Source organism: Ovis aries, chromosome 24 (assembly GCF_016772045.2).
Source record: "Ovis aries strain OAR_USU_Benz2616 breed Rambouillet chromosome 24, ARS-UI_Ramb_v3.0, whole genome shotgun sequence".
Classification (NCBI taxonomy): Eukaryota; Metazoa; Chordata; class Mammalia; order Artiodactyla; family Bovidae; genus Ovis; species Ovis aries.
The window spans coordinates 28,193,005-28,205,275 of record NC_056077.1 but is presented as its reverse complement, the minus strand read 5'-3'; the positions used below and the strand labels follow the sequence as shown (position 1 = coordinate 28,205,275).

The following is a 12,271-nucleotide window of genomic DNA, read 5'->3' as shown; positions in this document are numbered from 1 at the left end:
TATTAATTAAAAACATTTAAATGTGTTACTAGAACACTTTTGAAGAGTTTATAAGATAGAGATAATTTTAAAAAGAGTAGAGTATAAGTGTATTAATTACTGTAAGATGGAAATAATCCATCAAATGTAAATTAGAATCTCCTCTTAGAAGAAATTATATAATAACGTTTTAAATTAATATATTACTGTTTCATGGTGTTCTGCCATTTCAATAAGTTTTGAGACTTGCTATACTAGAAGATAAAACCAATTAACATGCAAGATGTTTATCACCTAAAGGAATAACCTTGACAAGAAGTTTGTGATTTAAAAGCATAGCTTGTTCATTCTGAGAAATAAGTGTGGAAGTCCAGGCTGTGTTACTTTATCAAAGGCCATGTTTAGCTTTGCCCGTGGTATGTAAATGAGGATATCATCTATGCAAAAAAGTGGCCCTACTGATCTAATTCTGTGGATCTGTTTTATAGGTGAATATGCAGGTTTTGATGAGACTCAGCCAACAGCTGAATCTGGTGGGAAAGGAAAAGTTATTAAGTTTTTAAAGGAAAAATTTCATTTTAAGAAGATCATCATGGTGGGAGATGGAGCCACAGACATGGAAGCCTGTCCTCCCGCTGTATGTATTAAGCATACTAGTTTTTTTGCAGTTTGTGAGAAGGAAACAAAATCCTGTATCACCATAAAACAAAAAAACAAAATAAATAAAACACAGTCAGTCTCACTAGATTAATTGACTTTTTGCAAACCCAAGGAAGGTTGCAAATAAGGAACTCAGACCCCATTTAAAACTTCCAAAGACCCCTTGTCCCTGCAGCATGGCTGCTGCCTCTTAGCCCAGGTATGTGCTCAGTGAGGTTTGGCTTCATTTCCACAATTGATGCAGCTCTTATACTACAACCAGAATCTGTGTTTTATATTTGATAAACTATTTCCTCGTACATTATCTCATTTAATCTTCATAACAGCCCTGTGAAGTAAAAAGTATCATCTTTTCCTTTTTACTGATGGGGTAACTGAGGGTCTTGGAGATTCGATACCATGCCCATATTAAAGCATTTTATTCTTCTTCTGCATTTACATTGCTTTCTGAGACTAGCAGGAAACAAGTGCTCTGTGTGTGTGTGTGTGTGTGTGTGTGTGTGCGTGCGTGCGCACGCGCGCGTGTGCTCAGGCGCTCAGCTCTGTCCGACTCTTTGGGACCCCATGGCCTGTAGCCAATACCTTAAGTATCACATGTCCATTTCACATAGGACTGTGGCTCTAACATTTCGTTCTACCTTAAAAAAACTGAACCAGAAATATAGCGGTGAACGTTTCGCTACCTAGTTTCCTCAGATCTAAAAATAACATCTGTCTGTCAATGATTAATCAAAAGTGGTTAAAGAATTTTTGGGGATCCTTTTAACATTACTTGAGTCAGTTTGAAATAATGCGTTCTTAAATGATTTACGGCCAATGTCAGGGTCGACTAAGTACTGGAAGCCAGGCTAGTGGATATCAGAGTACAAGGCGTAAAATGCAGGGTTCTCTCTGGGGCCCTGAATCCCGGTATCCAAGAAGGACAGACTTACAAAGTACAGAAGATCCTACCGGTCAGAAGGTGACACAGCCCGACTGAACCAAGGGAAGGTGGTGTGTGTGCAGGTCTGTAGCCCTAGAAGGTTGTCCGAGGAATCTGTGCCCTAATGAAGGGGTTCCCCAACCTTTGTGGCACCAGGGACCGGTTTCGTGGAAGACAATTTTTCCACGGACTGGGGGTTAAGGGGTGGAGGATGGTTTCTGGATGATTCAAGGGCTTTGCTTTTATTAATGCCGCCACTGACCTGACAGAAAGTGGAGCTCAGGAGGAGTGCAAGCAATGCGGAGCGGTTTGTAAATACAGATGAAGCGTCTCTCACTCTCCTGCTGCTCACCTCCTGTGTGCAGTACCAACTGCGTGGCCCGGGAGTGGGGAGCTCTGCCCTAAAGGGCAGTTAGCAGTCGCCATGTGGAAGCCAGGCAGAACTTGGCGGGGAGCGCTCCCAGAGGGAAGGGAAGCAGCAGAGCACAGTGCTGATGTACTAGGCGCAGTCTTGGGCTGGCCATTGGGCAGGGAGGTGTGGGAGTGGGCTTTCTCCTCAGCAAGAGAAGAAGACCCCATGCGCTAGGCTCTCTGGTGTTACCTTTGGGTCATGGGAAGTCTTGGAAGCCTCTGGACCAAGAAGGAACAAGTCAGGGTGTTAGGTCAGTGGAACTGGTGCTGGCCTGCAGAGGGCTGCCGCAGAGGCAGGGGTTCAAGAGGCTCGATTTATCTAAATGTAAGAATCTACTTATTTTCCCCCATTGTATGGTATGAAAATAAAAATGAAGAGAAAGGGCAAGTAAGATAAACCTGTACTTCTAAATCAGTGTATATTGTGTCTGTGTCCTGGCAGAAAAAAGAGAAAATACCACTTAAAAAGACCATTGACTATGGGATTTCCCTTGGAGAAGGGCATGGCAACCCATTCCAGTATTCTTGCCTGGGAAATCTCGTGGACAGAGGAGCCTGGTGGGCTATAGTCCATGGGGTTGCAAAAGATTCAGACACAACTTAGTGACTAACAGCAGAGGCTTCCCTGGTGGTCTAGTGGTTAAGACTGCACTTTCCAGTACAGGGGTATGGGTTTGATCCCTGGTCAGGGAACTAAGATTCCACATGCTGTGAAGGTGCAGCCAAAAAAATTCAAAAGATCATTGACTAAAAGAAGGTATCACTGAGAAGAAATGAATGAAATAACGCACCTTTAAATCATTCTACCAGTGAAAAATAGAGTGCTGCTAACATACTCCAGTGTTGTCATCTCCTTCAGCCCAGGATAACAGGTCTCCCTTCTTTCTTTGAAATTGAATGTGGATGTGATTGCCACCCAGTTTAGAACTCAGATGTTTACCACCTGGTGTGGTTTTATTTACTTTTTAAAAAATATTTATTTGGCTGTGCTGAGGCTCCATTGTGGCACTTGGGATTTTCAGTTGCAGCAAATGGGATCTAGTTCTCTGACCAGATATTGAATGCAGGGCCCCCTGCATTGGGAACATGGAGTCTTAGCCACTGGACTACCAGGGAAGTCCCTATTTTAAAAATATATATATCAATATATATTTGGCTGTGCAGGGTCTTAGATGTGGTGTACAGGATCTAGTTCCCTGACCAGGAATTGAATCTGGGCCCCCTGCATTGGAAGCAAGAAGCCTTAACCACTGGACCACCGAGGGAAGTCCCAGGTTTTATTTTTGTAAGCAGTTGTCTTGATTTTCTGAGGACTTCAGTTCTTCTGAAGCCCACAGTGTTCAGCTGAATGCTTCTGCTGCAGTGGTGGTCAGACTTATTTATTCGTGTGGTGGGAGGAGGGGAGGGGGTGAGCAGGTTCACAGGGAGCTGGGGAGGGAGGCATCCCAGGTGATGCTGGGCTCACTTGTCTTTGTTCAGTTTCTTCTTTTCAATAATACTTATTTCCGTAGGCTGCTGCTGTCTCTCTTTCTGTCTCTCCTTATAAACTATTTCCCTTTGTTTCTCTTCTTAGGATGCCTTCATTGGATTCGGAGGAAATGTGATCAGGCAGCAAGTAAAGGATAATGCGGAATGGTACATCACTGATTTTGTAGAGCTTCTGGGAGCACTGGAAGAATAAGATCCACTTTTATAAAGTTCATAACTTCAGGTTAATTTTTAAAAGTTATGCAGTTTGATACTGTTTGCTTCCAATTGCTGATTACAACCCAATCTATGAATTTGGTATTGATTATCTGTACCTCCCAGTGAACGATAGTTAGGGCTCATAACATTGTGATTTGTGTTTTTAAACTGTAGTTCCAGTATTATTATGACCATTTAATTGCCTGGAGAGTTTTGTAATCTGAATTCTTTATCAATCTATCAATTCTTTATCAATCAATTCTAGCTATGTTTGATTTGAAGCCTTTGGAAGGTGGATGGTAAATTAAACATCTTCACTATTGGGAATGTGGATTAGGCAGCTTTAAATGAAATTGGTTTTCCCTTTATATATAAATAAAAATTTATCCATATATCAAAACAGATTTGTAGTTTTTTTTGTTGTTTTTTTTTTGAGCCACACCACTCAGCTTGTGGGATCTCAGTTGCCTGACCAGGGATTGAACCGAGGCCCTTGGCAGTGAAAGCTCAGAATCCTAACCACTGGACTGCTAGGGAATTTCTGATTTGTCAAGTTTTAATTCTGCCAATCATGTATTTCAGTATCCAATATTTCAGATACTTTAAGTATTTGAGTAGAAACAACCTCCAGGCAAGGAACCCAGGGGTGGAGATCCTGCTGAGCACAGGGCTGGTCACAGCACATCCACTGTCAGCCCCACCTCTGGGGGCGGTGTTGAGTGTGAGGGATGGAAGCCCTTTTCTTCCCTCTTGGTATTTGTCACACAGGAAATGTTACAAAGGGTTTTTGAAAAAAGGTAACAGTGGAGCCTTGAAAGTACTGACCTTAAAAGATGGATATTTGAGCTCAACTCGGTGTCTGTGATGACCTAGAGGGGTGGGAGGGAGGCTCAAGAGGGAGAGGATATATGTTTACTGATGTACCTGAACATAGCTGATTCACATCGTTGTACAACAGAAACTAACACAACATTATTGTAAAGCAATTATACTCCAATTTTTAAAAATGGATATTTGATAACGACATGAATTAAAAGAACTAAAAACAAACCAAAAAGAACTAAAAACAAATTTTATTCATTTCAAATAAAGATCAGCATTTTCCCTTAAATGAATTAAGAATAACTCATCAGAACTTATACGAACCATTTCTTTCTTTTTTCTGAAATACTGATTTATTTGCTGTGCCAGGTCTTTGTTTTGGCACTCAGGATCTTCTAGTCAGGATCTTTGAACTGTTCACGGTGACATGTGGGATCTAGTTCCCTGACCAGGGGTTGAACCTGGGTCCCCTGCATTGAGAGTGAGGAGTCTTAGCCACTGGACTACCAGGGAAGTCCCTGAACTATTTCTGAACTATTTCACAAATGGTTTGGGAGGATCCAAAAGGCCAGGTTCATGTTTATTCTGAGCAGAGGCCTTAAAAGGAACATTTCAGAACATGCTTTGAAAATCTGAGATTTTATACTTTTGCTGGTTTGAAAATTTGAGATTTTATACACTCCCTGGTGAGAAACTGGGGGACGAAGAAGACACACAGGTTTCAGAAGAGGCAGCCTCGAGTGGACACTGTTGGATAATTTAGTAGCAAAGGCCAGAAGGGTTTAACATCAGAAGAGATTTGAAAAATGTATAATTTAACCAAATAATTAACTTTGGTCAAATAATCAGATCATTATTTAGCCAAATAATCAAATCAGATGAACCAAACCTCCTTCCAAATCAGAGTTTCTGGAGGAGAGCTTATGACATAGGTTTGGCAACATTTAAATGAGACCACAGACAAGAGGGCGGTTGTTTCCCCGTTGTGAGCTCTCACTGGCAACTCTCCTCAAAGCTGTTTCACAGCTTTAGTGCCGCAAAGTGGGCAGGACCAAGCAGGCCGGACTGTGGAGAGCTCCGCAAACCGCCTCAGCCTTGGCCGCCGCCCTGCGTGTAGGAGCTGGAGCAAGCCCGGCAGACCGGTGGAGGACAGGGCTTCTGTCCAACCCCCTGCCCTCCGTTTCTAACCACCAGGCCTGAGAAGCGGCCTGAACAGGAGGTGCATGCTGAATGTGGCTCAGGGGTCCTGTGGATCAGGGTCCTGATCTGTTGAGGAATCGTGAGACCCACAGAGAACCTCTTACACCAATCACACGGCCCCTCCTCCCGCCCCCAGGCTGCCCAGCTCTCACTGGCTGCCCAGAAGCAGCAGGCACAGTCCTGTCCTTATTGTGTTAGGGGTGAATCTGACACATCCTAACAACTGAGCTAAACTCTTCCGTGCTTTTCTCATTCTGGACTCACTGGAAACAGCCACAGAAAAGCTCTTCCAGGAGTTCTGTATACAGTGGCGCCAGCACAGGGTTCAGAAGGCCGTGACAGTGTTATGTGGTTTCCTATCCTTGTGACGTCTATCATTTTTCCTTCTGAAACAGACTAACATTGAGAATTGGGTTCAAACCAGTCAATCCTAAAGGAAACCAACCCTGAATATTCACTGGAAGGACTAATGCTGAGGTGGAAGCTCCAATACTTTGGCCATCTGATGCGAAGAGCCGACTCTTTAGAAAAGAACTTGAGGCTGGGAAAGATTGCAGGCAAGAGGAGAACGAGGCAAAAGGGGATGAGATGGTTGGATGGTATCACTGACTCAATGGACATGAATTTGAGCAAACTCCTGGAGATAGTGGAGGAAAGGGAAGCCTGGTTTGCTGCAGTCCATGTGATCACAGAGTTGGACGTGACTGAGCGACTGAACAATTCTCTCTTTCAGTGGAGACAAGTGTTTCTTCACAACATCTAGGGAGGCCCACTTGGCTGCCACTCCCAGAGCAGGGCACAGCACTCTAGATCTGGGGCAGGAGTGGAGCAGGAGATGCCAGAGATGGAAATGGTCAGCCTCAGTCCTGATGGCATAGTGTGGTGGCTCTTGCCTCTGTATCCCTCAGAATCTTTATGATCAGGTTCAGCAAATTTGGAGAGTCATCTGGTCACAAGTCACACTGCTTTTTTTTTTTTTTAAAGGTTTTTTTTTTGACGTGGACTATTTTTAAAGTCTTTATTGAATTTATTACCATAGTGCTTCTATGTTTTGGGTGTTTTGGCCTCGAGACATGTGGAATCTTAACTCCTCGACCAGGGATCAAACCTGCACCTTCTGCACCAGAAGGCAGAGTCTTAACCACTGGCCTGCCAGGGAAGTCCCAAGTCACACTGCTTATTTTCACATTTTCCAAGATGTGTTCAACTGTTTCCTCGTGTGATTTTCACAACCTTGTGGTCAGCAGTATAGAGGTCACTGTCCTATATTTGACAGATAGGAAACAAGCTCACAAGTTAATGACTACTACGAGCTCTCATTCAGAGCTGGAACCCAGGCCAGTGATTTGCATAGCGTCCTTTATCTTATGCATGACTAGAGCATAAACTATTTACTGGGGCCAAGCTGTGATCACAGGTGTTAACATCATACACAGAAGAAATTTTACCTCTTAGGATTGAAGACCGTTGTGCAAAAAATTCAAGTGGTTTCTTTTTTAAAAAAATGGTTTGTGGTTGAACTGGGTCTTCATTGCTGTGTGTGAGCTTTCTCTAGTTGGCGGCGAGTGGGGACTGCTCTTCACTGCAGTGCGTGAGCTTCTCCTTGTGGTGGCTTCTCGTCGCAGCGTGCAGCCTTAGGGCACACCAGCTTCAGTAGCTGCAGTGTGCAGCCTCAGTAGCTGTGGCTCATGGGCTTAGTTGCTCTCCAGCATGTGGCATCTTCCTGGACCAAGGATCAAACCTGTGTCCCCTGCTTTGGCAGCTGGATTCTTAACCACTGTACCACCAGGGAAGTGGTTCCATTTTTAATGGTTACTGAACTCTGGAAAAGTGCTAGTTTTAGTACTAGTTTGACCACAGTTTCCAACTCAGAATGTACATATATGTATGTATATATATACATATATATGTATATTTTTGGCCATGCCATGAGGCATGTAGGGGATCTTAGTTCCCTGCCCAGGGATTAAAGCCATGCCCCCTGCATTGGAAGCACAGAGTCTTAACCACTGGACCACTAGGGAAGTTCCTATAGATGTTTCTTGTCTCCCTTTTATCAATACATTGCTTTCATGGAGCTTGTCTAGGCAGATCATATTTCTAGATTTATAGAACATGAAAAATAGGAATAAAGTCGCTGCCCTTCTTTCTGAGAGCTCTGTGTATTTTCCAGGTAGAACTGACAGTCTCTTTTCTTTCCTTTTCCCTTCCTTCCCTTTCTCCCTGTTTCTTCTATTGACTCATCAAGAATCTTATTGAATATCTACCATGTCTCAGGCAGAAACTGAAATTATCAATTTAATAATAAAGGTGAAAGTTTAATGTAGAATTGAAGAAAAAGAATCTTTCACAGGCAGCTGTGAGGATAAGGGAAAAGAGGTAGGTTCTATCAAGTCCGAGTTGGGAGAAGAGAAAAGTGAGGCTCCAAAAGGGCTTGTAAGAAATAGTAGGGATGATGTCACATGAACTATAATTAAAAATGAGTTGGCTTGTATAAATAATAATCACCAAGCTTATACCCAGTGAGTGGAAAATGAGTTTGGAAGTTTTAAATATTGCCAGGGAAAATTACTAGTTGGACAAATTAATAAGATTTGTTCTACTCCAGGAGTTTAATACAAGAATTTTACAAATTGGATAGGAATTGCTAAAATAAAGTATTAATTTGATAAATTAGCTTATTTATAGACCACTCCTGTCAAAGGTCACCAAGTGACCCCCATGTTACTAAATTAATGTTCTGTTTTCAGCCTTCATCCGACGCAACCTTGCACTAGTGTTTGACACAGATAATCTCATCCGTGATGGACATTCTTCACTTGTGTTTCATGAAATCCCCCTTTGAGTTTCTTCCTGTTTCCTTGGTGGTTTCTCACTCCCTTCCTGGTTTGTCTTCACCTCGGTCCTCTTCTCTATCTATACTCACTCCTCATTGATTAAAAAAAAAAAATTCATTTTTGTCTGCACGGGGTCTTTATTGCTACACACGCAGGCTTCCTTTAGTTGTGGGCAGGGGCCACTCTCCAGTTGCAGAACTCAGGGTCCTCATTGCAGTGGCTTCTCTTACTGTGGAACACAGGCTCTAGGCACACAGGCTTCATTGACTGTATTGCACGGACTTAGTTGCTCCACAGCATGTGGAAGCTTCCCTGACCAGGAACTGAACCCATGTCCCCTGCCTTGGCAGGCTGATTCTCAACAACTGGACCACCAGGGAAGTCCCATCCATTGACTTTCAGTTCTATAAGCTGACAGTTCTAACTCCAGGCCAGACGTGCTCCACATTTGAGACTCACATACCCAACTGCCCACCTGACACCTCCACCCGGGTATCTGCATAGACATGTCAGACTCAAACGAAGCAACATTCCTGATCTTCACACCTCAGATCTTTTCCACCTTCAGCCTTCCCCATCCATTCAGTTGCCAAGTCATTAAAAATTTTCTTCCCTCTCATCCACATTCCGAAATCAGTTGTTCACCAAATCATCTTGGCTGCGCTGTCAGAGTATATTTAGAATCTGGCCATTCTCCCTACTTCCACTGCTACTCCTAATCTGGGCCGCCACTTACAGTGTAAGTCAGACCATGCCCTTCCTCTGCTCAAAACCTTCCAGTGGATCCTGCCTCAGAGTAAAAGTCCTTTCAATGGCCTCCAACCCTCTATGGATCCAGCTTCGTGATCTCTTCTTCCACCAGCCACAGTGGTCTCCACTGCACACCAGGCAGGAGCCTGCCTTAGGGCCTATGCTGTAGCCATCCCCTCAGCATGAAGGGATTTCTCCCCAAACACTGGCTAACTTACCTCCTTCAAGTTTAAGCTTAAATCTCAGCTTTTCAGTGAGGCCAACTCCGACCAAACATTTTCAATATTATGTACTGCCCCTCCCAGCCCACCCCCAGATTCGCGATCCCCATTCCCATTCTACCTTCTTCCGCTATGGCATTCATCAACTTCTGCCGTACCACGAAGCTTACGAAGTTTTGTATTTAATTGCTAGTCTCCTTTCACTGGCTCTTGAGAAACCTATATGCAGGTCAGGAAGCAACAGTTAGAACTGGACATGGAACAACAGACTGGTTCCAAATAGGAAAAGGAGTATGTCAAGGCTGTATATTGTCACCCTGCTTATTTAACTTATATGCAGAGTACATCATGAGAAATGCTGGGCTGGAAGAAGCACAAGCTGGAATCAAGATTGCCGGGAGAAATATCAATAAACTCAGATATGCAGATGACACCACCCTTATGGCAGAAAGTGAAGAGGAGCTAAAAAGCTTCTTGATGAAAGTGAAAGAGGAAAGTGAAAAAGTTGGTTTAAAGCTCAACATTCAGAAAACGAAGATCATGGCATCTGGTCCCATCACTTCATGGCAAATAGATGGGGAAACAGTGGAAACAGTGTCAGACTTTATTTTTTGGGGGCTCCAGAATCACTGCAGATGGTGATTGCAGCCATGAAATTAAAAGACACTTACTCCTTGGAAGGAAAGTTATGACCAACCTAGATAGCATATTGAAAAGCAGAGACATTACTTTGCCAACAAAGGTCCGTCTAGTCAAGGCTATGGTTTTTCCAATAGTCATGTATGGATGTGAGAGTTGGACTGTGAAGAAAGTTGAGTGCCGAAGAATTGATGCTTTTGAACTGTGGTGTTAGAGAAGACTCTTGAGAGTCCCTTGGACTGGAAGGAGATCCAACCAGTCCATTCTAAAGGAGATTAGTCCTGGGTGTTCATTGGAAGGACTGATGCTAAAGCTGAAACTCCAATACTTTGGCCACCTGATGCAAAGAGTTGACTCATTGGAAAAGACTCTGATGCTGGGAGAGATTTGGGGGCAGGAGGAGAAGGGGATGACAGAGGAGGAGATGGCTGGATGGCATCACTGACTCAATGGACATCAGTTTGAGTAAGTTGGTGATGAACAGGGAGGCCGGGTGTGCTGTGATTCATGGGGTCTCAAAGGGTTGGACACGACTGAGCGACTGAACTGAATTCAACTTTCACTGGACTGCAAGCTTCAAAAGGACAGGGATCATATTTTGTTTATGTTATTCCAAGCGCCTGGTGTTGGGCACATAACAGAAACTCAATGTTGAATCGAATGAAGGCCAAAACCCAGTTTGTACTGCTTCAAGTTGTGAAACCTAATGACTTAATTAGAACAGAAATTGCTCAAGACTCTAGAGGAGAATACTCTGACAGAATTCCATTTTAGACTTGGCTTATTGCTCTGTGCTTTTCTGAACAGAAAGATTAAGAAAGCAAGACAAAAAGAGAGTAGCAAACTATTTCTAAAAGATCATTTTTTCATAGGCTATTGATATTCAGCACCTAGACATCCAGGTTCTCACTCCGAATGGCCCGTGGACGAGCAGTCAGCTCATGGATGAGGCAGTTTAGGGAGGTTCTCAAGCCCAGTTAGTTTTATGTATCAACTTGTCTGGCCTAAGGGATGTCCAGACAAGTGGTAAAACTTTCTTTCTAGGTGTGTCTGTCAGGGTTTTCTTGGAAAGGATTAGCAGGAGATCCCATAGATGGTAAAGTGCACTGCCCTCCCAGTGTGGGTGGATATCACCCCATCCATTGGGGTCCCAACTGGAACAAAAAGGTGAAAGGAGGGCGAATTCACTCTCTTTGTGAGCTGGATGCCCACCTTCTGCTCTGATACTACAGCTTCTGGTTCTTGGGCCTTTGACCTCGGACCGGGACTTACATCATCCGCTCCCCTTGATTCTCAGGCCTTTGGACTTGGACAGAATCCTACCACTGGGACTCTTGGTTTGCCAGCTGGCACACAGCAAACTATGGAACTTCTTGATTTCCATAATGGCACAAGCCAATTCCTATAATAAGTCTCCTTTAAAATCTTTCAAAAAATTTTTATTGACGCACAGTTGATTTATAATGTTAATTTCTGCTGTACAGCAAAGTGTCTCAGTTATGCACACACACACACACACACACACACACACACACACACATTCTTTTTCATATTCTTTTCCATTATGGTTTGTCACAGGACAGTGAATATAGTTCCCTGTGCTATTTAGTAGGACCTTGATCTTTGTCCATCCTATACATAATAGTTTGCCTGTACTAATCCCAAACTCCCCATCCTTCTCTCCCCCAAATACATATACATCTAGATAGCCTATTGGTTCTGTTTCTCTGGAGAACTCTAATACACCAGTGAATGACAGAAGATTCTTAACTTCTCCAGGGTTTGCTTCGTTTACAAGTCCACATAATTTTGTAAGTGAAAATCCCGTCTGTCCAGAGCATTTCTTTCAGTTCTGAATAGCTACATTACCTTTACTAGTAAATGTCATTCTACCAGTTTTCATTAAGTAGTTTAGAAAGCAGTTCCATATCAATGATTCTTTCATTCACATCCTGCAAACATGCTCTGAGCATCTAATCAGTAGGGTAGCTGCTGAACTTCAGGTTTGCTATGGCAGAGTTCACTACACCCACTCTCCCCCACTGCTTCCTGTGCCAGCAAGAAGAGCCAGTTACAGAAATTCAGAGCTGAAGGGACCTTAGATGCTATTGAATTCCACCTCCAGATTTCACAGGCTAAGGACC

The 12,271-nt window shown here is 43.4% G+C and overlaps 1 protein-coding gene and 1 non-coding gene across 10 annotated transcripts in view; one reads left to right on the top strand and one right to left on the bottom strand.

Annotated features, from left to right (window-relative positions):
* PSPH (phosphoserine phosphatase) overlaps nt 1-4,058 on the top strand; it is a 31,182-nt gene extending 27,124 nt beyond the window's left edge. For 5 of the 9 annotated variants that reach the window (XM_060405594.1, XM_060405596.1, XM_060405597.1 and 2 more), the window contains one exon: nt 468-4,058. In XM_060405594.1, coding sequence (XP_060261577.1) covers nt 468-730 — 263 coding nt within the window. In that variant the 3' untranslated portion in view covers nt 731-4,058. 9 annotated transcript variants of the gene reach the window in all.
* Nucleotides 4,059-4,920: 862 nt separating this feature from the next.
* On the bottom strand, nt 4,921-4,993 carry TRNAE-CUC (transfer RNA glutamic acid (anticodon CUC)). Its single transcript has one exon. It is a non-coding gene; the product is annotated as a tRNA-Glu (tRNA).
* Between the last annotated feature and the right edge of the window lie 7,278 nt (nt 4,994-12,271).